This window comes from Cyrtonyx montezumae, unplaced genomic scaffold, assembly GCF_038088225.1.
Source record: "Cyrtonyx montezumae isolate F1298 unplaced genomic scaffold, pur_monq_1.0 scaffold_4, whole genome shotgun sequence".
Taxonomy (NCBI): domain Eukaryota; kingdom Metazoa; phylum Chordata; class Aves; order Galliformes; family Odontophoridae; genus Cyrtonyx; species Cyrtonyx montezumae.
The window spans coordinates 22736229-22763596 of record NW_027072045.1 but is presented as its reverse complement, the minus strand read 5'-3'; the positions used below and the strand labels follow the sequence as shown (position 1 = coordinate 22763596).

Sequence of the window (27368 nt, the reverse complement as noted above, 5' to 3'; positions counted from 1 at the left end):
GAGATAGCTATTCTCTATTCCAGGCACAGGGACACATTATGCAAAAAAACAAACAAACAAACAAAAAAACCAAAACCTAAAAGTAACTAAAATAGGTGTCCTGGACAATCAGGTCATAATTACACAGATCCCACCACTCTAATTCTTCACCTAACAGCTAAATAAAATTTTTGCTATATGCACATTTTAAAGCTTCGAAATACTGAGTGACCTACAGAAACAGGCAGCAAGATAAAACAACTCACCTCAGTGAGATACACAAGTTCTGTTCACAAGAGGGAACTGTGAACAACAGATACCAAATGCCACACAGCTGGGGTACGTTGGGACATAGAACCTGTCTTTTTTTTTGTCTTTTAATTCACATTTCCATGTGTGAATAGCACCCATACTTAGAAGAATGACACCAATACCAAATTTCAAGCTTTTGGGCTCAATCCTATAACATGATACATATTTCTTAAGAGTGAAGAAAAAAAAGTGAACGTGATCTAAAGGTACTTTGCCTTATCCATCACCTGTAGGGAACCCATAAAGGCTGTGGGTTAGCACAGCACTGCATCAGAGAAGTGAAATGCTCACTGACACAAGGACGTTCTCACCTAAAGGTCTTACTTTTCTAGGCACAAAATATAATATTAAAAGACAACGATTACCTCAAGCACAGGTAAAAAGTGGTACAAAAGCCCTGTTTAAGAAACAGGAAGAAACACTAGCAGTGAAGAGTTAATGACAGTAAGGACTTTTGGTATGATTACTTACCCGCTTTGGCCCACTAAAAATCTTCCTGGTGTTTTCCTTGGATTTATCACCTTGTTTATTTGTGGATTTTTTATTGCCTTCAGGCACACCAGATGCATCCTCCGAAAACTCCAGAAGATCTGTGAAAGGAAATTACAGAACTGCCTTACTGAAAGTTGATCAACTGCTACTGCTGAGCTACTGAACTGCATTTCTTGTATCTAACATTTCAACATGTATACCTTCTGAAGTAACAGACCAATCCAACCATCTTTATCATGAAATCCATTTTAAAGCCAGACACAGCTCTGTACAGAACTCAGGTTCATCAACTGGAATGCCTCAGCACTCCAATGATGTGTTACAGGATAGAGCACCATAGCACCTCCTGCCCATCCTGCAGCCCTCAGGTTATGACATTCCCATACATGCACAGGCTCCTCTGAATGCCAGGTGACCCAGCACGTGGGGGTATTTGTGGCTTACAGCCACAGCTCAGCACCGGATGAATTAAATCAGAGTTGAGGGCATTCAGAAGTGTAGGACTATGAGATTTGAAAGATTTCCTACTGCAAGTGCAGGAAAGAAGAACTGATCCTATGTGGCTTCTCATGAAGGCAGCCTGTTTGTATTTGCTTCTGCTGCAAACAGCATTACAAACCAGCAGCCAACAGCTGGGGAAGGAGACTCAGAGTGACACTGGAAGCTCTGCCAACATGCTTTGTACCCATGGCCTGAGTATTCATATCACCCAGTCCTAGACTGCAAACCTGTAATTCACTGATCTAATTACATTCTTGTCCTACTTTTTTCTTCAAACCTGTGCCGTATTCAAAGTATTATCCTTGGTGACCCACTAAGGTTCTTTTACTTGGCACAAACCAGAAGCTACCATAAAATTTCAGAAGAGAAATAAAGAGCCACTGAGCAGAAGTGGCTCAGAAATAAAGAGCCAAGAGAGCAGAAGCCACTGTTTCATCTGATGAACAGTTTAGAAAACTGATCTATTCTGAAGCAGCTGCTGCTGTTTGAGCTCTGCACTGCAAAACCACAAGCAGGTTGGATCAGTTACTCTAATCCTCAGCACATGGAGTGAACCAGACCAGCCAAAGTCCTGGGAGAAGAAGCAATCAAAGGCAAACCTAGCAAATGAGTTTCGAACTGCATTTACACAGCTAGTAGCTAGTGCTGGGGATAGAAATACTCTGCAAATAAGCCCCCAGAGTGTTCTGCATCAGTCAGTTTCAACAGCCCTGGCAGCACCCACAGCAGGGAAGGCAGAGGCCTCAGCCCACCCAGCCCAGCCCTGCCCAGCTGTTTTCCTTTTAGTCAGTGTCAGCAGCTGCTGGACCACGTAGTGCAACTTGAGACTTTTTTGATAAATTTAGTCAAAAGCAGAAATGATTACAGACCAGTTCTAACTACCTTTAACTTAAATAATGCAAAACTACTCCCAAGTCTACTTAAAAGTCAGCTCAGTCTTTCACTGAAACGTATCAGTTAAAGGAGTAAAATTCGATTGCTCAGACATACATCCTTAAAATTCTGAAGAGCTTCAGGGAAGAAAGCTCCTGACTGCAATTCCAAAAGAAGGTCCAACAAACCACCAGGAACAGAGCCTCCTATTCCAGCTTAAAACCTAAACTCACTTGGCCACAGCAGCAGCAAATAGGTACAAGAAATGTAGGACACATTTACCTCCATTTCACCAGCCTCAGCTTTGCCTTGCAACGAGACCTGGAGCTGGTCCTGTGACCAGTAACGACTGGTAGCACTCCATACCAATTGAGCCTCAATTTAAATTTGATTTAAAAATCATTTCAGTTTTTTTTTGTTGAAATCCTACTCCTGGGATACACCAACTCAATCAAATTAGATATATTTAAAATCATTTTTTAAAGAAGTTTTAATTTTTACTACTTATTATAGAGTCACATTTCATTTTTGATGCTGTTAATATACCAAATGTTGTTATGATTTCATAAAATATTCTACATTGCTTTTATTTGAGCAATGTTGTGTCCTTCTAGGTATCCTAAAAGCACAGCATACATGTCCTACCAGATTTTCAAACCTAACCCAATGAGCAGGGAGAAAGGATCCTCTGTGGAAGACAAAGTGATGCCACAGTTATTCCAGTAGCATACCACTGTCCCAAAGAAGCAGGTGTGCAATTTAAAGCTGTGACTTTGGATAGATATTTTTGGTTAAGGCACTCTAGTCTTTGCCATTACCAGATTTCCCTTGGATACAATTGCTGACTGTTTAATACAGTTGTGTAATTAAGTCACTTTGATATTAAGAGCTTCTATTTACTGGAGTCATCCCGCATTCTGACTACTGGAATGACACAGGCACTGCTTCTCATCTGGTGAGGTCCAATCCATATTTTTAGCCCCTGGCATTCCGAGTGCCTGCAGCTGGGAGGCCGTCACATCACAGGGCCACTTCTGTGGCTAGGATGAGATAAGCTGAGATTGCAACCGCAAAAATACAATGAAAAAAAGGCAACTTTAACTAGAACCCAAAACTTGACTAAAAATCTCCAGCCCAAAGTTACGAGGTGCTTCCCTCCCCTAGAACAGAAGTGACTGTGAAAAGGTCAAAGAATTTAAAAGCTTTTTACCATTTCAGCAAGTGAAGTTAGCGGACAACCAAACAACAGAAAGGACAGCTCAGTGAGGCACTCTAACAAACTTTCTTTACCTGCCCTGCACTTTTTCTTGCACTAACCACGTTGCCCATTTGGCCTTCAGAGCTTCTTCCAACTTGATTTGCAGAAATAGTCACATCTGTATTACTAAACTTACTTCTCCCAGCCACAGACTTCCATCAAACAAGTTTACATCTACCTGTGCCAAGGCAATCTCTTCAAAACATGTCAGAAATTATCTGCGCCAGCTCAGAACATAACAGTCTCCTTTGTGACTGCAGAGCTGAATGCAAACTGGAGATACACTGAGGATCCAGAGCACAGCAGCTGAAAGGAATGTCTGACAGATCAGCATCTCAGCTGCCTTAACTGCAAGAGATTTTTTTCCTTGGAATGAATGGCTAAACAAAGACTTGTCAGAGAGAAGAGCTCGGGACATTCCATAAGTGACTCTGTAAGCGAAACACACTTTCAGAAGAGCTTGGAATGCATCTCACCATAGTTAGTAAACAACTCTTATTTTTGTTTGAAAACACACTTCCAGTATAGTATCAGTATCAAGTTGTTCCTTCCAATGTTTAAAAAACAATCAGTAGTAATATTTACCTTTGTTTAAAAGGTCTTACAGACAATTCTGTTCTTAGAGAATACTGTAATTTTAACAGAGAAAACAACATCTTTTCCTACAAAATTTTATTTCTCCATTATTTCAGCAGAAACTTTGTACAGGGAAACTGCACTTTCTTCAGCATTTTTAAGGCCAGATTGAATACATCCCTCAAGACAACATCTACCCTTCAATGACTGGATAAAAACTTCTTGGCAGCTTCATGCACTAAGGACCATGAAGTTCCTAGAGCAGGAGCAGTATTCTGAAATACTTAATCCAACATGCATGAGTTTTTCGGTATTAGACTTCTCAGTATGACAAAAATGAAATAAGACTTCCAACAAAGCTGTTCCTCCCCTTCTTCAGCTACCTATCTTCATGCAGCCTTGGTCAGTCACCACATGGGACACATGGACAGCCAAGCAACAGTTTTTCCAAAGGTGCCCAAGCAATACAACTTGCTCAGCAAATTCTGCCTGAACACTTTTATTCACACATCTGCAAATGCATGTACACACAAATATTCAGACACATCACCTACATAAAAGAGGTATCAGCTTTGCTGCTGAAAACTGGAAACAAAAAACAGAAATTCTTCAATATGCAGAGGCACGCACAAAGCCAGCAGGCTGACGTGTCCTCCAGAGGCCCCCACAGCCTTCCTCACCCGAGTAAAGTTCAAACTACTTCCAAATACATTCAAAAAGCACAATTTGCTGCTCTTAGTTCAGCAGTTTTGCATTTACTTCTGTAGACAGATATCTGCCTTCCAGACATGAGCACTGTATGCAGAATATACAGAAAGAGATAAGAATCTTCTTCTAAAAAAGAAAATCCTCTTACCTCTGTCACGACACTAAGGGATATAAAGCATGCTTCAAGACAAATGCAGAACAACAAGCAGGATCACAGCAGAAATAAGCAAAGTTCTGTATTTCCAAGCCCAGGGTAGCATTCAACAAACTCTTGAGCACATTTACAAAAAGAACAAAATAAAGGCCAACCGAATTTAAGTATTTAACATGTATTCTGCTTACCTGTGTTAGTATTGACCTGATTATCCTGGGAACAGTTTTCACTGCTGTCAGAGGTTGGCTGCAGGGATGGTGACGGTGCAGTTCTAGTTCGTTTTTTGCTAGCTTTCCTTTCTGCTATCTGCCACTCTTCATCTTCATCCTCGCTCTCACTCAAGTCATCAAACCCAAAGTACTTAATTTTGTAATTGGAACTCCCAGAACTTCTAGAGGCACCTTCATCTCCCTCTCCCTCATCTTGATCATCAAACCCAAAAAACTCTAATTTGACATCCTTTTTGGATTTGGTATTGCTTGGTCGAAACCTGGTTGTAGTTTTTGCAGTAGCAATATCTGCTTTTTTTCTTAAACGTCCAGCTTCTCCCAAGTCAGTAGGGGTTGCTGTGGTAAATTCATCAATTCGTTCCATGGTGTCCTGTATAGTAACATTACAGACTGACAAGCAAGATGGATGTAGAACAGTGTAGTCTCTAGTCCGTCCAACTGTCCCTCTATAACTGGTCCCACTACTTAGAGAAGCTTTTTTTGCTGGGTTCAGACCATCGTTATTTGACTCATTGTTTGCTTTGGATAAAGACTGGCTTGTGCCATCCATTAGCTTGTCAAAGTTTGTTGCCCCCTGCTGTTTTGCTTTGTTGGATCTACAGTATGTCCTACAGTTGCTTGGCCTAGGAATAGTTTGCACGAGTTCTTCACAAATGGCTTCCTTTGGATTTTCTGTATCTTCTTTATCACCCTCCTCATCCTTGCTCTTCGTCTCTGAGAGATGCTCACTGTCAAAATCTAATACACACTCTCCAGTTCTGGAGTCTTCAGGCTCATCATCCCATTCATACAAGTGAGTTCTTAAAGGCCCCTTCGTCTGAGATGCTTCCGATAGAGAGTCTGTTGGTTTTCCAACGTGGGAGTCCCAAGAATCAGGCAAGTCCTTGGCTTCAATTTTGTATCCAGAAGTGTCCGTAGTTTCAGCATTTGCTCTGTTACTGTCTTCAGCACTCTCAAAGATGAAATGACTGTTCTTCTCATCATCTTCACTCAAATTCTGCATTTTATCTACACACAAAAAAGACAGAATTATTGCTAAAAAGCGCTATTAAAACAGTAAGCACACTTGAAGACAAACTTGGAAAAAATAATCACAATAGCAGTAAACATTCAGTGCTTAATAACAAAGAATATTAAAAGGGTCTTGACCCTCCCAACCTATAAAAAAGACAAACAAACCTGCTTTTTAATTCAAAGCTGTTGCTACAGTGAAATCTCATCAGCTTCACTAGCAAAAACACACAGCAGTTTCAAGTAAGTGTCACTTTGAATACGAAAAAGGCATGAAAAAAAAAATCAAGAGTGAGCCCTGAATACAAGCACTACATTCCTCGTATGCAGCCCTTACAAACAAACAGAGAGAAGTCTGCAATGAATAAAGTTAAAACCCTAATCTGTTTCTCACAGCATCTTACAATGAATTAGGGATAAAGGGCAGTCATAATGCACTTCCTAATTACCTTAGGGGAAAAAAAAACAAACAATCTTCCAGTCTATACCATACAGTTTCTGTACTATCCTCTCCACGAAATCTTTTCTGTAACAAACCAATGAAATGATGGTAGTGCTTCAAGTTAAAATTTATTTATACATGTAAGACCTCCTTTGTTTCACACAATCTTCTCAAAGAGGTTTTTTCCTTCCAAAACTTGAAAAGAACAGGCTCCATCACTGCTAACATGAAGCATAAGAATCAATGGATTGGCTGAGTCTGCACAGGCTCAACTTCTAATAGCACAAGGTGCATTATGCTTGCCCACTGTAGTCAATGTAGGGGCTGCAGAAGCAGGTTACAGCCACTCGGTTGTATGTTCCTGGTCTAAGAACTAGACAGCAGAGACGTATTGTAACAGCAGGAACGGAAATCAGCACTGGCTACAGAACTTTAATTTAATTAATTTAACTTAATTGGTAAAGTAAATTTCCTGAAAACTACAGTATGATTCACTGCCTGCCATACTAACCATTCAGCACAGAAAGCAAAAGTAATCCAGTAGCACCTGTACTAAAAATGCTACAGATCCTTACACCCTGTAGCTTAACTGTCTTGATCAATGTACCCTGAGCAGAACAGCACACATCTCAGCAACTTGTATCTCATTTTGCTGCATCCAATTGAAATACTCAGACCTCCAGAAGAAAAAGAGATAAACTGATTCTTATCACAATTTTGAAGTGAATTACTTGTCAAGAGCAGTTTTCATAATGTACTTCTATAGATCCAAGGAACAGCTGCTGCCAAAGTTCTCTTATACTTATCTGACCCATAGTCAGGCTTGCATCTTACACTGTCCAGAAGAAATTCAGCTTTAAGCAGATTTTGTCAGGTCTGACCAACACTCACATTACAGTAACACCAGGAAAGACAGAACTTCTAGTACAGAAATCATTGCTTTTGGTTTCCCAGAACACCAACAAAAGCTCCATGGATGCGGTATTTGAGTTTCATGAAGATTTTATCTGCATCTGCCATACCCCATTGTTGCAACTCACACACATACAAAGAAAACATTCAAGAGCATTCACTCTGCTCATCCTTTTTCCAGGAAGCTCCTATGGAACTTCTGTGAAACAGTAAAACCACAGAGGGAAGCAGGGTGCCTCCTACTACTGAGCTACCAGCACTCACCACACGGGCAGCCTGGGCCTGGAGACTCAAGGCTGGGAGCCTGGCTGGAGTGCAGGAGAGCATAACGCGTGGAAGTGCAGCACGTGACAAACTACCATAGAGACAGAAAGATCTGAGACAGGGAGGAGTAAAACAAAACGCTAGAAGAGAACGTGTCAAGAAACAGGTACAGAATGCCACAGTAATGGAGGACACTCCACTTACAGCAAGCAAACTCCCAAGCTTTTGCTTTCCAATCTCACACTAATACAAAGGCTTTAGCATCCTTTAGCACTAGTCCTGATCACACTAAACTTCATCACATACCATTTATCCAAGTGGTATAGCTAGAAACAAAACAAATCTATTTTATATAAATTTTATATCTAAATGTGTCTTTACAGCACTTTACAGCATACATAAAAGGTACCACTAAGTTCTCTAAAGAACATCAATCCTAGCCATCTCACCAATGGAATCTCATTCAATCTTGGTCTCTCACTATCAGTACATATTACAAGAGATCTTTTTACTGACATTTCAACCTGCTGCTAGCAATAACCTGACATGCCCAAACAATATTATGGCATCCGAAAGCGTACGTGTTCCTTCCCCCCATGTCTCATTACTGTGCAGCTGAAGGCTCCTGTAGTACACAGGCACAAAACCCAGCAAATTCAACCTACAAATCTTGATACAATTCATTTTATGGTCTTAATGCTCCTATTCCATAGTTTTACATTTTAAAATGCATACATTTAACATATGTCAGTCTTTGCTCTCTCAATTTGTTATTGAATTGCTACAAAGGAGTTTCAGTACACCCCTGGAAAGGCAATGTTCATGTTTTTGTTTTTTATCCTAAGGATGAAGAACCATGTCATACCAGGATCCCAAGGTAAGAATGGAATAAACCTGCACATCCACACATTACATTCCAGCTGTACTCATTTAAAAACAAATTCTGATTTATCTGTCAGTTTGGTTGTCCCATTAGAACTCGGACAGCTTCAACCATTATCTTCACAGCTACTGTTTATACTGTAAAGCACAAAATAAAATCACACAATTGCAGGGGTTGGAAGGAACCTCTGGAGATCATCGAGTCCAACGCCCTGCTAAAGCAGGTTCCCTACAGGTCACACTGGTAAATCTTGAAAGATCACCCAGACAAATCTTGAAAACCTCCAGGAGACTCTACAAGCTCTCTGGGCATCCTGCTATCACTCCAACAGTGAAGTTCTCCCTTGTGTTTGCATGGAACTTCCTGTGTCCCAGCTTCCCACTGCCTCTTGCCCTGCTGCTGCACACCACTGAAAATAGCCTGTCCCATCTATTGGACTCCCACGCTTTAGATATCTATAAGCAGCGATGAGAACCCCTCTCAGCCTTCTCTGCCAATCAAAGGGTCCCAGGTCTCTCAACCTTTCCTCATTCAGGGAATATCATACCTGGAAAACAAACTGAGGAGATCAAACAAATATTTAGCTGCGTCTCATACATTCAGGTTACCACACCTAAAATATATTATATATATATATATATATTCAGGGAAAAAAAAGTAAAAACAAAGCCACAAGTGATTGTTTTACAAATGAACTAACAAACTACACCTAAAAAAATCTTACTGTCATTTTTAAACACCCTGCTGCTACAACATCATAAAAAAGCATGACAACCCTGTAACACACACATGCATTTAAGTACTGAAACTTCCAGAGCCCGAGAACAAAATGGAGTTATTTATAGGTAAAGACTGTTTTTATAAAGGAAAGATACACAGGGGTAACATATTTAGGTCCTTCACTTAAGATCACTATCTAAAGCAGACTCCATAAAGTTTAGAGAGTACACTAACTGCTACCAAAAGGTTGATGAAAAATTTAACAAGTAAGCTGTTTTCTGTATGAGAGACAAAGTTTAACTCTAAAACTGGACTGTCATAATGCATAGCAGAAAACTAAACAATACCATATTCAGGTGAGAACTTCCTCAAGGAGTACTTGGTCAACCTCCTGGTCTCCTCATCAGCAGTGAATCAACAGCAGCCATGCTGGAGCCCCTGTAACTATTCACTGCAAATCACTCAGTTACACCAAAGGCGTACAACATCAGCAATCCTGATAATCTACTCGATATTAAAAATTACTGTATCCATCTGTGTTGACTATCACAGCAGAAGCTAGCAGGACTGTAGGAAACTGCAGCATTTCAATTTACTGACAGAGAAAATACAAAAAAGGAAGCATTATATGTGTTTGATTAGATACTCTGTGGTTTAGAAGAGGCAATGTAATTTCTCCTCCTGATTTTCACTGCAATTAAGCTCTTTTGAGGTCCATATTCCAGAAGAAATCTCCCAAGTAATTTCAGATCAGCAGTATCACATAACAGTATAATTCACTAGAGTCTTTTTTCCAGGTGCTAACACGATATTCCTAAAAACAATAACAACCCTCTGCATTAATTGTCATTTGTTTGGCGTTTAAGTCCCTAGAACTTAATTACTATAGTATGAGAACCAATCTAACTGACTGTGTGCAAAATAAGGTTATCAGATCATACATATGTACCCTTGCATTATTTTATGGTCTAGTTTACATCAGTAGAAAGATAGGGATGTATTAAGAACTGCTGACGAATGTAAAAATTGAAATTCCTGTTCCTTCCCACTAAACACACAGAGATATTTTCAGTCAGATGCACACAACTCAACTTCATTTCAGGTGACTATGGTGATTAACCTTCCAGTCAGCTTTGATGACCATTAGACACCAAAAATCAAGTTCAAACACTGCGAGGGGAATCAAGTTATATTTATCTAGATATTAAAAAAATGCTCCAGATGCATGAATATGACCAAGTTCTCAAAATCCCACTGTTATTCCAGTAATAAACCTTGGCTTTTCCAACAGTAAATTAATGACTGAACAAACACACACCTAAAGCTACATCATTTAGACTAGATGAAAATAAAGTGAATATTCTGTTCATACCTCTTCTTCAAATACATGATTAACATAAGCAGACACTTATTAGATAGATGGTCTAAATATTAGTCTATATATCCAACAGAACAGAACAGCCCTTGTGGCTGTAATGACAAGCTCTACAACTACTGCTTGTCTTTTCATTTTAAGGTCATGGACAAAGGGTGAATGCAATTCCAGACTTTTTTTTTTTTTTTTAAAGAAAGCACAACATTTCATTTAGATTCTACACCTACATCCTTCAGTCGGCTCTCTCTGACAATTCTGACTTTAAGATGTCACAGATTCCAACTTCATTTTTTCACTAAGAGTGAGATGCAGGATGGATGCTTATTTTAGAAGGTATCTGCCTCAAAGTGTGCTTCCTCACAGTCCTCAGAAGCACCACTACTTCATCATACTATATGGAAAAAGAAGAGATCTCTCCCACAAAGCATTTCTTTCAGTCGTATAGCAGAAAACACCACAAAGACTTGTTGAGTTGGTGAAAGGTCTGAAAAAAGAAAATTACAAGGCTTCCAGTAATCAGCAGAGTAAAAAGAATAACTTTCTTTTCAACTTTGCATCATCCATAAAAATAACAGTAATTGAAGACTGGAGGATCACCTCCAATATGCTTCTTATCTTAGTTACATATTGTCTTAAAGAACAAAAAATAAAGTCCAGTAGCTTTCCAGAGCAACTGCTATGTTGGAAAAGTTGAGCAGGACCACTGATACTAACGCAAACTTTTCCTACTGTGGGCAGACAACTAAAGACGACTGAGAAATTACTTTGTTCACATGGCTCAAACACTACCAGAGAGTAATTCAAGCAAAGCTTTCTGTATGGTGATTTTGGAAGACTATACAGCTGGAAAACACCTGAAATCACCTGAAAGTACTTGGGGAGAAGGGAGAAGAAAGGGGAAGGCAGAAGAGGACAGGAGCACTGCATGGCGCACAGCCATCTCAGGAGCTCAAAGTGTTTCCACGATTTCTGACCCTTTTCCCACACTCATTCCATTAAGACAAACTATATCTCCTTAGATTTTTGCCTGGATAGCTTCAGAGATACTGGAATTTTTTACACAGCTCAAGCTGCTCAGTTGTCATACCATCAATGATGATGTTACAGAATACTTACAGCAATGACACCACAGCGAAACAAGCCAGTGTTGCACATCTAGCATTGGGTACACATTATGGCACTGTCCTTGTTCCTGCTCATGGTTCACCAAAATGGTGTTTACAGCTGCATTAATTCAAACTTAGTCAACATTTGTTCCAGGGAGGGCCTAAAAGCAGCAAGCGTCCTAATGCAGAATGGGGAAGTCCTAATAGCAGCTTCCTCCACTTCTCTCTGTAGATCTGACATTTTATGATTCTGATTTTCCACTTGACAAGGAAAACTGAAGTTCCTATAAAAGATCAACTCTTGCCATTAACTAAACAACCTGCAAGAGAGAATAATGTCATGGCCTGAATATGCTCAGGGTACAACATATACCAAGATGCAATCTTAAACAAAGTGGATGGGAAAAAATCCTTTTGGAAACCTAATACTCTTGTTGGCTAAAATCCCATCATCCAAACTAGACACCAACAAACATATAACCCACCTCAGTCCCTATTTCAGTTCCATCTAATCCCCATTTAACTTGTAAGACTGCAGCTCAGCTCTAAGGCTGAAAACATCAATTTCACCTCCACAAAAATCAAATCGTCATTTCCAGACCACCACCAATTGCCTCAAGTCAAACACTACAACCCTTGGTTAACAACTCAGCAATAGAGCTTTAGGGCTTTACTGCCACTTAGAAGTTACTCTGAGCGCAGGCCGGCCTCTCAGCATGTGACAACACCGAGTCCTGACACAAACTTCTGCTCAAAGAGCTGCAGGACGGCACAGCACCATGAGCAGCCTCCCAGCTCCAACCCGCCTGGCCAAAGCCACATGCCACTGCTCGTGCTGCCTTGCTGCTCCGCTGCCCTACACAGGATTAGGCACCCATTGCTAACTGCATGTTCTCTATAGGCATGCTCAGAGGGGAGAAGGTGAAAGAGGAGATGAATCAATTCAACTCCATCTTCCGCAGCACTTCTAATAGCAACGCATCTGTAGCATCTTTCCTTAGCATTCGGAATCTGACCAAAACCAGCTAACTAGGACACGACCGGAAGGACAACCTACATTAGTCTTGTAATCCTGATGTTAAAATAGGCTGCGATGTCAAAAGACTCACACGTAAGCAAAATTAATGCTTATTTCCTCTATTTACTCTACAAAGAGCAGACAGTATTGAAGGTTAGTGCTACTAACACAAACTCTAGGTTAGCTTTCTCTCATTTCCACCAGTTATTCGTGACTAATAGCCACGGTTTCCTGAAGCTATGGATGAAAGACATAATGCCTTCTCTCACTGATGCTGAGTGGGACCTTATCCACCCTCACTGCTGTGCAGCCAGCTGGAAAAGCCTTCATCTTAAAACTGAAAAGAACATGATTAAATTGCTATCCACAGGAAGCTAAGCTACAGACTTAAACCAGGTTTCTTTCAGTATTAGCCACACAAATTCACAGAATTTATTGCGAATGCATAGACGTTCAAGTTAGTCAAAGGCAATGACATCTATTTAAGGGCAGGCAGTGGCATGAATCCAACTTTTATATTCATCTGCTTCTCTCCAAATGACATCTGATCCAGGCAGAGGCAAAAGCAGGAAAAAGAAAACACCAAATAGGCAGGTGGTACAATTAAAAGTAAAGACTGGTTATCTGTTATCTCCAGCTACTGAGGGCACATACATTAACAGGATCCAGTACACAAACAGAGCTCTGACACAAGATGGAGGGAACAGTTTGTAAGCTCATTATGAGCTCCGCCGGACGTTCCTCAACATTCAGGAACATTTATTATGGTTCAGTTATACTCTCACCAATTTTCCAGAGCATAAAGCTACATCACAACTTGAAGCTGGCAAAGCTAAAGGAAAAGACAAATCTTTACCCGGTGCTTGTATCATATTCTTCATTTCTGGGAAGAGAGCCCAACCAAGACATACAGTGTCTTCACTGCTTTGGACAGATTTACTAACTGTAAAAAAAGCCACTCTTTTTTTTCCAAATATGAAAATGAGTTTCATTAAATTCTCTCTTCTACTGTACATGGGAAATAAAATATTTTGGTTGGGAAAGAGAAAAGGTTACAGACTAAATTCCTTTCCTATGTTTTCTGCCTATAATCGAACAGCTGGGAAACACAGAAAAAAAGCTTATGGATATAAAACATATATTTCTAAGAAACAGGCAAAATTTACCACTTAGATAAAACATCATTATCCATCGATGCCCACAAGATGTGTTAGCAGGCATAAACAGAAGATGCATAATAGCCTCAAAAGATTACACTCTCAAGACCAGTTTCATAGCTGACACTCAACAAAACAGCTGAAATTATAGAACCACCATATCCCAAAGCCATGATTACAGACTCTAAGTAATGCTCACTCTCTACACTTTGAATCGAAATGAGTTCAGCAACAAATTCATATTCAGGTTGAACAGACAGATCTGCTTCCTTGAAGATGCCTTAAGTTCTGTATTATTTTGCAGAGTTCCACAAAAACCCTAAAATGATGAGACTTAATTTATTGCTATCACAAAAATATATTTTTCTTTAAAATATTTTGTTTCTCTTTTTCCCTTTTGTACACTCTAAATATGAAAATTCTGAAGTAATTTATACTGGAAAGTCCAAATGTACTGTTCTGAAAGATACACACTAATGAGTTCTCGATTACACTAGAGCTCCTAGCTCATCTAGTTACTCTAAACATACAGCTTATGAGACAGTAGACATGTATTTTTTTCCATATCACCTAGACACAGCCGTCCCGTTCATAGTGGAGACAGCAGAGAGGCTGTCACATGCTTAATGTAGAAACGATGGCTCCTGTCAGAACAAAATCCCTACTTTTCACTGGAAATGTAGGTCTTTCTTAGCAAGGGCAGGTTGACATGACCACCTCCCTTTTTGCACTGGAGATCTTCACAGTCCTAACCACCCATGTCTGTCCCAGGCACAGTCTTCAACACTTCAGGAAGAGGTGAGGTCCTTTCGGTCATTTGTTTCCTTAGTAACAATCTAGCTACTTTTCCCATCTTCCAATGTTTGGACAAGCAATGACCAGGCAGTCTATCTGGTCACTGGTCTCTCACTGCATCTTCAGTTACTGTGCACCAAGCTAATGCATTCAGTTCTCCAAACAATCCCTTGCACACTGACCCTTCGTTCTCCCAGATAGGTATCTGCAACCAAACTGCAGGTATAGCCTTAGAGTTACATCTTTTACAGCTGAAATGCCTGTAATTCCTTCATTCTTCCTCCTAGTTTTGACTAAAAGTCTTCTGCAATATTCTGAAAACCTCATTTAAAGTCTGATTGCTTTGAAAGTACATACTCACAAGAGAAGTGCACCCAGTAATAATGCAACTCAGGAGACAACATTGCATGAAGTAACAACAAAAAATAACATACAACATAGCAATGTCTATACCCTACCCCTATTCAAAGTTCACAACTCTCACAAGTGCAGGACAAACAAGTTATAGCAAACAATGCTAAACACATTTTGTTTTTCAACTTACAGAAAGAAATAAGCTTTGAAAAATTGTACAACACTGCCAACAGGACTACTTGGTCACAAATCTAAAACTAAAACAGTCCTGAAGCGATGAGAAGTTGTGTAGCATCAAAGGCAAGCGTCAGAAGAGCTGCTGTACTCCATACAAGTTTTCAGAGCCTGAATGAGCTGCCTCACATCCTCACCTCTGATGGAAAATGCAGCAGAACAGCCACATTACTCTTCCCTGGTAACTGAGAAGGGCATCGCTTGCTCGGAGCAGCAGGAGAAAGCAGACCCAGCAAGATAACTGCTTCCCCGTCGCGGGGAGCATAAGACCAAGTGTCACCAGCAACACAAGTAGCTGGCACATGCTAATAAATGCTTGTTTCCACCAACTCCTGAATTGCAAGCCCTTCCGAAAACAGAGTAATAAAGCACATTATAATACAGCAGCATTAATAATCATTAAAAACTGTATTCTTAAGACTGCTAAGTCATCCTGGCTTCAAACACCATTCATCCATAAGTTGAAACCTTTTACTGAATACGGTTGCAGTTTCTTAAAAGAAAATATGAACTAACAGCTTGGAGTCAAATAACATTTTCCATGCAGCTAATGGTACAGTAGCAATACGGTACTACAGATCTCAGCAGTTGGAGCCTGAAATGGCTGCCTCACCAACTGCTTCCTACTCCCCTGCACGCCTGGCCAGCTGGAGAGGTATGCGTGTTAGCAGACTCCTTCTTCTGGAAGCACCCAACAATTCTTCTGAATGCATTTATTTCAACTTTTTAAAGATGAGAGAAGCTCGTGTTCAGATACCTTCACTCAACCAGAGGCTTCCTTCTCTAACTCCATTTTCTCCAGTATTGCTAATTAAGTAAATGTACACATTATAATTTAAGCAGAATTTCAGTCCTTTCTTACTTTTGAAAAAGGACAACCAGCACCACAGTATTCTGCATGTATGGGAGAAGGGACAGCTCGAACAGGAGGAAACATAAGAACATGATAAGGAGAGAGCTGGGGGATAAACAACAACTGTACATTCTGCATAACCACAGCCACCCAAATAAGTTCTTCCACACTGAAATTCTACAGGTACACATCTTTGGACAGAACATAACTAAAATTCTTCCCAAACAAGTAAACAAAATGCATTAAACAACTCTGCAAAAGGAAGATAAGGTAAGATCACTCGAGTCTAACTATTATCTTCAACGTCCGTGCTGCAGTTAAACACAAAATAGAAGCTCCGAAAGAACAACAAAGATGCTGACAAATCTCGTTGCCCAGTGTAATTTTGAAGTATTGCTAACCTTGCACTTGAGAAGCTGAAACTTAGCTCTCAAGATAGGGCACCCCACCCACATAATCAGGATGCAGAGGCTTTGCAGACACATCCATCGGTGCGCTATCAGGACAGCCCACAGGGAACAGACCCTATGGTTTGCACTATCTTCTTCTGAGAACAGTTTTCTGCACCTTATTCTATCCACTCGGTACTCTTTCTGGGCAGCTAAGTAAATGTAGACTCTGTGCACAAGAAGTCACTAAGCAGTTAAGCAAAATTCTATCACGTACTCCTGCATTGCATAAGATGAAGTTATTAAGCAAGATTGCATTTGTCATTGAGATTTGCTACTGGTATGTGCACAAGCTCCTAGTGAGAAACAAGGGCATTAAGAACACTAAGAAATACCTAAGACCCATACAGCACACAACAGCCACATTTTTTCCTTATGGTCCCAAGAGTGAAAGAACACTGGAACCAAAGTTTTGTTAGAATACCACTGCACAACAGCAAGTGACAATGCACAGTATTTTCCCAAATACTTTTTATGATAGGGGAAAATAAGGAGAGTTTTCACAAACACTTGATATGCAGACGTTTGTCCTTTTAAAAAGAAAGAAAAGCAAACCACAAACTCAAACAACACCGCATAGATAGTATCCACCAAAACACTTAGCACAGCACAGCAGAAAGGAACACTACTCCTACACTGCACTATACACCAAGAAGGCATTTTAAAATCACTCTACCATTTCAAATACTTACTTAAAATATTTAAACATAGAATTAAGATAAATAAGTAGTGTTATTACACAGTCCAGAAAGAGGAATGAGGCATGGACAGACGAGACATACCCAAACACCTGAAGCACCACCCGACCCTGGTGCCATTTCCAAGGGGATGCATGGGCACCGGGGAGCAGAGCGGTCCCCCAAAGCTTGAGGCACAGGACACTGCCCTGAGTCTCCCAAAGCTTGAGGCGAGAGATGGAAGTGGTCCCACCACCCACAGCCACAATTCAAACTCAGCATGTAAGAAAACCAGAGGCACACAAGTAGCATTTCCCTACACTGAAGGGGGTGGAGGGCTACACCAATCTGAAGTATACCCATACACTAATATGAGTACAGAGTGCTGTACCATTTCTTAAACCGCATCAAACTTCGACTTTACTTTGCACTTGAAAAAGTGGGCAACACTGACTGCAAAAGTAAAGCTTTCTGAAGTATTCTAACAAAAGAATTTTTTTTTAGAACTAGCACTTCACAATTTGCTCTGCAAGGCTCTAGATGATTTTATATTAAACCACAAGCGAAGGTAGATTCAGTGTCAAACATTATTCTTTGACACATAAACGACAGCAAGTCTAACGCTGAAAAAAAAAAACACTAAGCTATTTCAGAAATCTAAATAAGCATGGATCTGCCCGCTTTGTTCTTATCCCACTACAAGTCTGCCTCGCTCATAAAAAGTTTACCTGCTAACTACTGAATCGCTGCATTTCTGCTTGATATGAATTAGCATTTAAGCTATTTTACAATGACACCAATTTCTTTCCAGTTACCAAGTCCTTCTACCTTAAAGGTGACCTAACAGTGGCTATTAACATTGAATACTCTTTTGCTATTTCTGAGTTACCTAAACTCCTATCTGCCAATTGCCTCTTACATACAGCATTACTCATGAACATTCTTCAGACCACGTTAAGTCTTGATCAAGCGACATAAGGGAAAGATTATGAGAAGCCTTCCATATTAAGACCTTCTCAAAGCCTTTCAAACGAGATTGTTGCAACTACAACCCGAAGGCTGTTGGGAAAGAAAAGAAAAAAGACCAATAAGTCATGCCATTTTAAATAAAAGATAAAGATCCCCAACTGCATTACAAGACAGTTGCACAACTATTGAAACAACAGAAAAAAGGGACTACTTTCTAACACCAAATACTAGTTAAAATTAACTGATGTTGCAACACCTTCATTTTAAGAACCAAAGAAATGAATGCTGAGGCAAAGAAGTACACCTGGAGCAAAGTTACAGGGAAGCATAACCCTCAGCCTGCCGACACAGTTTTCACCTTAATCGAGAGTTAACGATTACAATACACTGACAGAATGTGCTGTCAGGAAGTCCTGAGACCTTGGCTCATCTCTCTTAATTCACCAGCATAACAAGGACTAGAAATTGCACTTGAAACAAGTGCAATGTGGACACCTATACAACCTAGTTTCCTATACTAGATATACACCACCGTATGTGGGTTAAGGTTGAGCTCACATTGCAGTCTCTCTCACAGTGGGACTATTAACACTATTCTTTCTTTTTCTTCCCTCTTCAGGAATGGTAGAACTTGCTGTCTTCAGGATCTATAAGTTCTTTTACAAGTTTGGTTGAGTCTGGTAGACTTCAAGTGTCACCGAAGTGAGAATGAACATGGAGAAGGTAAGGCAATGTAAGCAGTGAAATACATGCACTATACAGCTTAGGATAGAACAGGCCAACAAAAAATTAACTGTCCTCAGGTCTGAAAGACAGCCCAGTACCATCAAACTTTGCTTAATCATCAGCATGACAAAGAAGCTTTTGAAGTAGCCATATTTATACTGGCTGACTACACCACCATCTCTAATTACTCAGTGCTCCCACTGACATTTTCAGGGACCACATATTTATTTTGGTTACTACACACAAGCATGTTATCTGCTCAAACTCTCTATGTTTCACTTATATTACCTGTCCAAAATAAACACTGTCATCAAAGCTACAGTCTGGGTTTTCTTATACTTCAATACATTTTCCTTTGAAATTAATTTCAGAATAAAAGAACATTACAGAATAGGTGAAATGAAGATTAAACCATTCACAAGAAAGCCATGTGAAAGAAGAGCATTACCAGGCCGAGATGTGCATTGTCCCTTGCTTCCTGGCTGACTGCAGTAACAAACATATCATTGAAGCATGCCAGGCGAGCGGGCACTCAGTGAACCATTAAGCAACCTCCCCCTAAGTTAGGGGTTGTTAAGGTCTGTTCCTCCTGGCTTTTCTTATACTACAAATTTTCTTTCCATAGCTTGCATACGTTGTCCTCCAACACAAAAAATACTCATCAAACACGCTCTCTACATGGAAGTCACTTAACTCTAAAATCTGCACAGCTATCAACAACCAGGAAAACACATTCCTCTTTCACCTCCTTGTAAATGCAGGGGGGGTGAGTATCTCCCATCTCTTAAGAAAACTAAGTTCAAACTTAGGAAAACAAACTGTATTCCCAGATTGAGAGTGCACCGTATTTACTGATAAACATACCATAGAAAACCACGTGAAAACCAGAAATATTCCAGCAGGAAAATAAGAGTAAAATTGAAAGGAAACTACATATCCCACCAATTTGTCTGTCAAACAAAAGTTCTATCACCACGTTTTGGTTCTGTTTGAATAAGATTATCTCATAAAACTACTGAGCTGTGAGTATCTTGCACCACTTGGTATCTTCCTTGTCTATTGCATTATGAAGTGAACAAGTCCACTCAAATTTCTGATCCCAAGGATAAGTTAACAGTATCTGAGAATTCAAAGTTACATAAGTACATCTCATTAAAGTTGATTATGATAATCCAGAGCAAGTCAGTAGGTGTCAGCTTCATCAAGGTTCATCTAATGCGATCTTCTGCCCAATTTTAGAAGCTACAGTTTAATCAGCCCATTATGTGAAGACTTCTAATGAGATGTAATGCCATGTGATCTTGCCTAAGCAATGTTTTGTGAATTCGCACTCTAAAGCATAAAGATATCTCACGATTCAGGTCTGGAAACAGCCCCTAAAAAAGCTTAACAAAATTACGTCTTACAAATCTGAGGCTTTTCACATACACATTAAGAAAGATGTGGTAATTAAGAAAATTAACAAACCTCTAGATAAGTTTAGAAGACTGCTTTCTCCATACAAATCATTAAATAGGCAGATGATGAGGTATGTGTGCACTTACATCAATGTGACTGTGTACCTTCACTGAACTAGAGCTGGTAGCTGCAGAATAAGGCATTCTGTACTACTGCCAACCCATCCCATATATAAAAAGACAAAAGCACTGGGATCAAGACCATTTTTCTTTTAGAAAAATAAGGTTATTATTCCATTCTACTTAAGGTAGACTAACATATCGCATCTGAATCTGCGGAGACAAGAATTAAGAGTACCAAGGATCTCAGATCAATATGCAAAATGTGAGATGTTTACCAGTGCTCTTAGTTAACAGTGCATCCTATGAGTTGCCCAACAGTTTGAACACATAAATGATTTCAGAAAGCATAGAGTCTAAATGAAGAATAGTAAAAACTGAACAACAAAGCTATCTGGACAGCTGAGTAAATGTACCTGCAGATACGGGTTTAGCACTGCTGCCTTTGCATTCTCCATCTTCCACGTTTTTGCTTGTGCTCTTTTCCTTCATGAGAGGAGCAGTACTGTCAGCAGGTATTTGCTTGCTGGATGCGGTGTTTTCTCCACTATCTGCCTGATTACTTTTGCTGTTGGCTTCAAGTAGAGAAGTGAAGTCCTCAGACTGAGCAGCTTCATTCGCGTCCAGCTGAGAGGAGCTTTTACCCTGTGCCACATTCTTTGAAGACACAGGAAGAGATTCTTCATCACTGTCAAACCCAAACGGATCCTCCGTTACCTCATCTTCAACTCTGGGTTTTTTAGGAACTTCGGAAACATCTGTTTTGACACTGGGCCTCTTCTGTCCTAATTTGGCCATGAAGGTGGTCTCTCCCCATTTCGTGCTAAGGGTGGTCCGTTTGTTGGAAAACACTTCGTCAAACTTGGAACTGCCGTTTCCCCCTTTCCGGCTGTAGGTCTTTCCAAATCGGGATGTCATTTTGGCTCCTGTTTCATATTCTCTGTTGGAAAAAAAGCGAAAGAAACAAATTCACAAACTTTTGAGCACAACTGATTGCAACTCTACCATTTGCTGGGCCTATAAGCACCAAGCTTCAACATTTAACACAAGCAGCATCACCAGCGCCATTCTACAGACCAGTTCATCCAGATATGATCACTACTGCATGCCCCATGCTTCCACAGCATTTAGCTTATCATCCAACGTAACTCAAAGCCAAGCTATCTGCATGTATTTAATCAAGACATTGCACGATAAATCCTTCCAAAATACCTGCTATCCATATATTCTTTCTGGTATTGCTTTGTTCTAGCATCATGTTTTCACGTGCAGATGGTACTGCCTTCATGAAATATCAAAAGAAAACATATCTATACATGAAGCTCTCTGCTCAAGTCCAGTTTGCTCTCAGAAAGACTCTTTCTAGCTAAAACTTTCCAGATACTAATTCACCACAACTTCACCCCTTGCTCTTCTCACACACTCAGGCTCACTTCGCAAGCACGGTATTTGCTCATATGACATGCGTGCTCATGGTCAGGATTGGTACATAGCAACCCTCCAGAAACAAGACTGATAAGACTGAGGGAAGGGAACGAGGAGACCCTTCTAAATCCCCATCAGAGAGCATGGAGGTCAGCTTATGTGAGACAGCAAGAACCATGACTGTCTACCAGCAGCTACAACTGCAGCCTGATCCAGAGCTTGCTCTGCCAGAAGAATAGAGTTTAAATATAAACAAATTAAACAGGAACAAATTTAAACAGTTCCCTGCATGTGTTCTATTCCTAGTTTTGTTCAGCTCAAGAGGGAAGACAGACCGGTTCGTTGCATTTCCCCTCCTTCCCAACACAAATACTCAAGCTATGGGACAAATGGCAACATAACACAAAACAAGTGTAATTTTTATAAACCAGAATTTGTTGGGTTTTTATATATCTTATTTACATTTTGGCCCATACATCAATAAGAACTGAATTGGAAATTCTTTCAGTCTCAATCTAATCAAGTCCATCTTTCTGTCTCAAAGCACTCCATTCTGAAGAAAAGCCTGCTAAAAAGCGGGGGGGGGGGGGAAGGGCATTTCTAAAAAGTACAGAATCAAAGAAAACCAACTTAGAAAGTGTTAACTGCCCTCATTTACTGTAAAGTGTATGAAAAAGAGGCCACTGAAGTTATTATGGGAACTATCTGTTGAGAACTGTTCTTAGTACTTTTTCCCTGAATAAGTGACGTGCTGTCTTTCCACCATGTTTTCATCTCCACCTGAAGTAACAGAGCAGCTTCTGCCAAAAAAAAGCCAGACCATTTCCAGAACCATCGTTCTATCACCTTGTTCTAGGAAGACTGTCTCACTAATAATAGCCTCTGTTTATCAGGACAATTTTCCCCTATTATATGAACTGAACAACTCACAAGACCATCTCTGAGCTAGGGGAATTAAGAACATCAAGTCTGAGCTTCAGAACCAGGTGGTACTGAGTGCAGAAGATGCAGGATAACTACTTGGAGAACGCTCTCCTGGCTGTTCAACAGATGGATGATAGAGGCACGTGCCTGTCTACTGACCCTACTTCTGCTGGCAAGCGCCAGGCTGCTCCCGACTGCTCCTGGGAACGCAGAGGAATGGACAGTGCTGCAGGCAGCAGTCACTCTCCATCCCACCTTCACCCTTCTCTCAGTGACACAAGCTGCTGCGTACTGCTCCAAATATCGCTGCAAAACCAAGGGATTTTTCACTCCCCTGCAGATAGCTCTCAATTCCTAGTCTCCATCCAAGAGCAAAACTAAGTCTCCCCAGTGGCAACTAACAAAACAAATCAAACTCAGTAGCTTTACTTTGTTGATGTTTCGAAGTACTTAGAACTGCAACACCAACATACTTTACACAGGAAAAGTCAGTTTTTACAATTACAGAAACTGAAATATTTAGCAACATCTGAATTTCTGTATGACTCCTACACTAAAGGTCACGACACTCCTGAAAAGCCCCTTTTTCCTCCCGAGCCCCTGACTCACATCCCTCCAGCACCCGACATTTTCAGCGCCTGCGATATATTTAAATTGCCGCCTGCGGTTTGCAGTTCCTAAAGAAGCCTGCTGCAGTCAGAAGGGCCTCATTTTCAGAGAGCAGAGTTACACAACCCGGATTACCTCTGTTACGGGAATAACAAGTTCGTCTCGCAAGAAGTTTAGAATCAAACGGTCAATACTCAAACACACGCTCTATATTACGTGAAGAGGCTAACAGATAAGCGTCGGGGAAATACCGACACCGCACGGCTCAGACCGGGGTTAAAGATCAGGAAACGCCGACGTACTTCCGTGTACCGGAGCGCCAGCAGAGCGGGGTTCTGGGCCCGTTACGGCTCTCCCCCGCTCCTCAGTCGCCGCGAGACGAGTACGGGGCCGACCTCCCCCCCACCCCCGCTCCCGCTCGGAGCGTTGCACGGGCCGAGCAGCCCGCAGAACCCGGCGTCGCCCCGCGGGGCTCGGAGTCCCCCAGGCAGCGCCGCCACCCGCCCCCGCCCTTACATAAGCGCGGCCGGAGCCGGGCCGGGAGGCGGCTGACGAAATCCCACGGTGACAGCTCCTTCCCTTCCTCCCCCCGCGGGGCTCGGCGGAACCGGGTCACCCCCCCGCCGCCGCCGCCTGATGTCACTTCCCCTCCCGCCGTCCCCTCCCCCGCCCCGCGGAGCTCCGAGCCCAGCCCAGGGCGCCCCGCGGCGGCCGCTACACCCGCCCGGCCCGGCCCGGCCCGGCCCGCACCTCGGCCCCGCGCGCTGCCCCGCGGGAGGGCGCCGCCCCTCGGGCTCCGCTGGGCCGCCCCGGAAGCGGCGCGGGGCCGCCGGCTCCTCCCCGCCCGGTGTGCGGGGCCCGCTCCGCTGCCGCCGCCCGCGCGGACTCGGGTCGCCGCACCCACCTCGGCCTGGGCGGTGGCGGCGGGGCCCGGGCCCGGGCCCGGCGCGCTGCGGGCGGCGCCGCCGACGACGCGGCTGCGGCCGTCGATCCCGCTCCGCCGCCCGACCGAAGGCGCCGCCCGACGGGGCTCCTCCGCCGCTCCCTCACGGCTCTCCGGTCCCCCGGCGCCGCCTCCTCCGGCGCCTCTTCCTCCGCGCCGCAGTTATCGCCGCTCTCGGGACGGGGCCCGGGACCATCTCTCCGCCATTTGCCCCGCTCCTTACGTCACTGCGCGTCCCACGCCCGGCCGCCGCCCGCAGCCAATCGCACCCCGCCTCGCTCAACCGACAGCGCCGCCGTCGCGCACGCGCGCGCCCCTCCGGCCCCGCCTCGCCCCGCGCGGCGCCCGCCGGGACCCGTAGTTCATGTGGGGAGGAGGGCGGCGCGCGGGCCCGGCCGGCCTCGGTAGGCCCAACGTGCAGGGCGGCTCGCGGGGAGGCGTACACCGCCCCTGCAACCTTGTCGCGACTGTGGAACCTAAGATGGTTCACAACACGTCTGTCCCACTGCTGTGTTTCCCGTCTGCAAAAAAGTTTTAAAGCACACGAGCCAAATGCAGCGTGAGTGTAATGAGTGGGAATGAAAATAGGCTGATTTCATCAGACAGAAGAGCTTAGGGTTGTCTCACTGTTTCTTGTCCAGAAACCTCACTTTTTCTTAATCTTCGTCCAATGCAAATTAACAGCCTACAGTAAGGAGAAGCAAGATTACTTGCAGGAATATTAAACAAAACAATAAATGCATTCTTGGCCTCTAGCTGGCACCCATTGCCGCGTTACCTGCTCTTAGGTTTAACAGCTAAACAACAAATATGCTGAATGTGCTCTTTAAGGAAGTGTACAGTCAGCGCTAGGAGAATAAAGATAAAATGAACTGGGCCTCATTTTAAATCAACTTTTATTTTTCATCATAAGACAGAAGTGGTGCCTGTATTTCAAAGGTAGTTTACAACTGTATTTATATCTTCACCACCTGACTCAATTGTTGAAAAACAATTGAAAACAGGTTAAACACTTTAAAATACATAATTTGAATATAAAGGATATGTAGATTTTTTGTCCTCTAAGTATTTGTGTATCAGAGGTATTAATTAGCTTGTTTAATCATCAAGTGTAAAACAGTAGGCACAATTCAGACTGGTTTAGCTACTCATTGCATGAGTTTTAAGTCTTATTTCGCAACTAATTGACCTGTTAGACAAAGAGAAAAAAATAGTCCTATGAGAGCTCAAAATACTTTGGTCTCTGAGGAGTTTTTTTTTTTTTTTTTTTTTTTTTACAACATTAAATCCTGAGACCAAAAGAACTGAACAACGTGGCCTGAGTGAGGAAGTGAAACCAAGAAACCATTTTTTACATAAGTTATGTAAAAAGTTGTAAATAAGTTCCTAACTTAAAGCCTGAGCCACTTACATCTTTTAAACAGTAATTTAGATAATCTTGCCGTATAGCGATAGGAACTGAGTGCAATTAGTTTGAAAGCTTCCAGATACCCTAGAGTCCCTAGGCTGTCTTTGTGTTTTCATCAGTATTTCTAGTCTTTGTAAAATTTCCATATAGTCTGCTATGTAAAACACTGCAGACTCCTGCTCCTGGTGAAATTCCTCGTGACTGACAGGGGATGCTGAGCTAATTTACGTGCCGACTGTCTTAGGTCTCAGCAAAGCCAATAAGCCTCAGAAAACCTTTCATTTAAATGATCGTGGGAAGCAAACATTGCCAATTTCAAAAACAGCTGAAACGATGGCCAATTTTTCTACACCTACTTTATTTTAGATGCATTTGAAAATTTTACAGCAGGTAACTTAATATATTGGCCAATCAACACGTTAAGCTTCGCCATTTCCATTTTATCTGGCTTACCTCAAATATGCGAGCAATGAGACATAGTGAATAACCAAATCACATCCACTTTTGGCAGCAGGCAAGTTTAGTTCTCGTAAAGGGTGGAATTCAACAGGCATCTTATTCCTTTTGTTGCCATCTCCCTTCAAAAAAATCATAAATATAAATAAATAATAAAGAACACAAAACATTCACAAGAAAAAAACAGGCAAAACACTTCAGTTTGGCATTTGTGTCCATGAGGAAAGCAGTGGGAGGAAAGCAGCCATCTTAAAACTACAGCTTTTCCATCTTAAAAACTTCTGGAAAGCCAGAGCGAGCTTTTCTAATTCATTCCATAATTCTCTCCTTCAAAGGAAACTAGAACCTTTGCTATTTGTAGTAAGGTCAGAAAGCACTAAAGGACGTAGCTGAAGTGCTTCAAAGCTGGGGTGTTACAGGAGAGAAAAGCGAAAGAGAAGGAGGAATATTTAGGAAGGACAGAGTATTTGTTTGGATAATACACCCTACAGCTCTCCCAGTTCTCTTTGTGGAGATACAAACTGGAGTTTTCAAAATGAGCTGCAGCCCAACATGGAGCCTTTCACAGAATTCAATCTTTTGGCATCTGTTAAAACACGTTAGACTGTCTCAGTGTGGTTTTTCATTCTAAAGAAAATGGAGGCAACACCGTAATTACATCCTTGCTACACTCCTTTTCCCACCAAAGGAGAATGAATGCAACAACCCACTGTCGCACTTCCCTGCTAGGCACTACCCAGCTAGTACACAAGAGCTCACAGGCAGGCTCTCCCCATTTCACCAGGGAGGTGTATCTAGGTATCCAGGCCTTTCCCCCCAGAACTATAGAAGTCAGTGGCACCTCAGCCCACTCAGCATCTTCTCTTTCTCCACCTCCTTTCCTCCCCTGCCTGTCTCATCTAGCCATTATTGCATTCTACATTATCTCCAGCTTTCTATGGCACTTCCTTCTGTGTCTTTTCTCAAGGTAGGAACGGACTGGAGGGAAGAGGACGTCATGCTGCTCTCACTGCACTCGCAGCTGCTGCAGCACTTTCATCACTCAATTAGTGCCACTT

The 27368-nt window shown here is 41.9% G+C and overlaps 1 protein-coding gene across 4 annotated transcripts in view; it reads right to left on the bottom strand.

The window, feature by feature from the left end:
* WAPL (WAPL cohesin release factor) overlaps positions 1 to 24668 on the bottom strand; it is a 62019-nt gene extending 37351 nt beyond the window's left edge. The window contains exons 1-4 of one of the 4 annotated variants that reach the window (XM_065746773.1): positions 24408 to 24668; positions 20962 to 21485; positions 5042 to 6091; positions 763 to 881 (exon numbers count right to left, since the gene is read on the bottom strand). In XM_065746773.1, coding sequence (XP_065602845.1) covers positions 763 to 881; positions 5042 to 6091; positions 20962 to 21463 — 1671 coding nt within the window. In that variant the 5' untranslated portion in view covers positions 21464 to 21485; positions 24408 to 24668. Of the gene's footprint in view, positions 1 to 762; positions 882 to 5041; positions 6092 to 20961; positions 21486 to 24019; positions 24110 to 24253; positions 24357 to 24407 lie in introns of those variants that run through there. The other 3 variants (XM_065746772.1, XM_065746774.1, XM_065746775.1) reach the window with 3 other exon arrangements.
* Positions 24669 to 27368: the final 2700 nt, after the last annotated feature.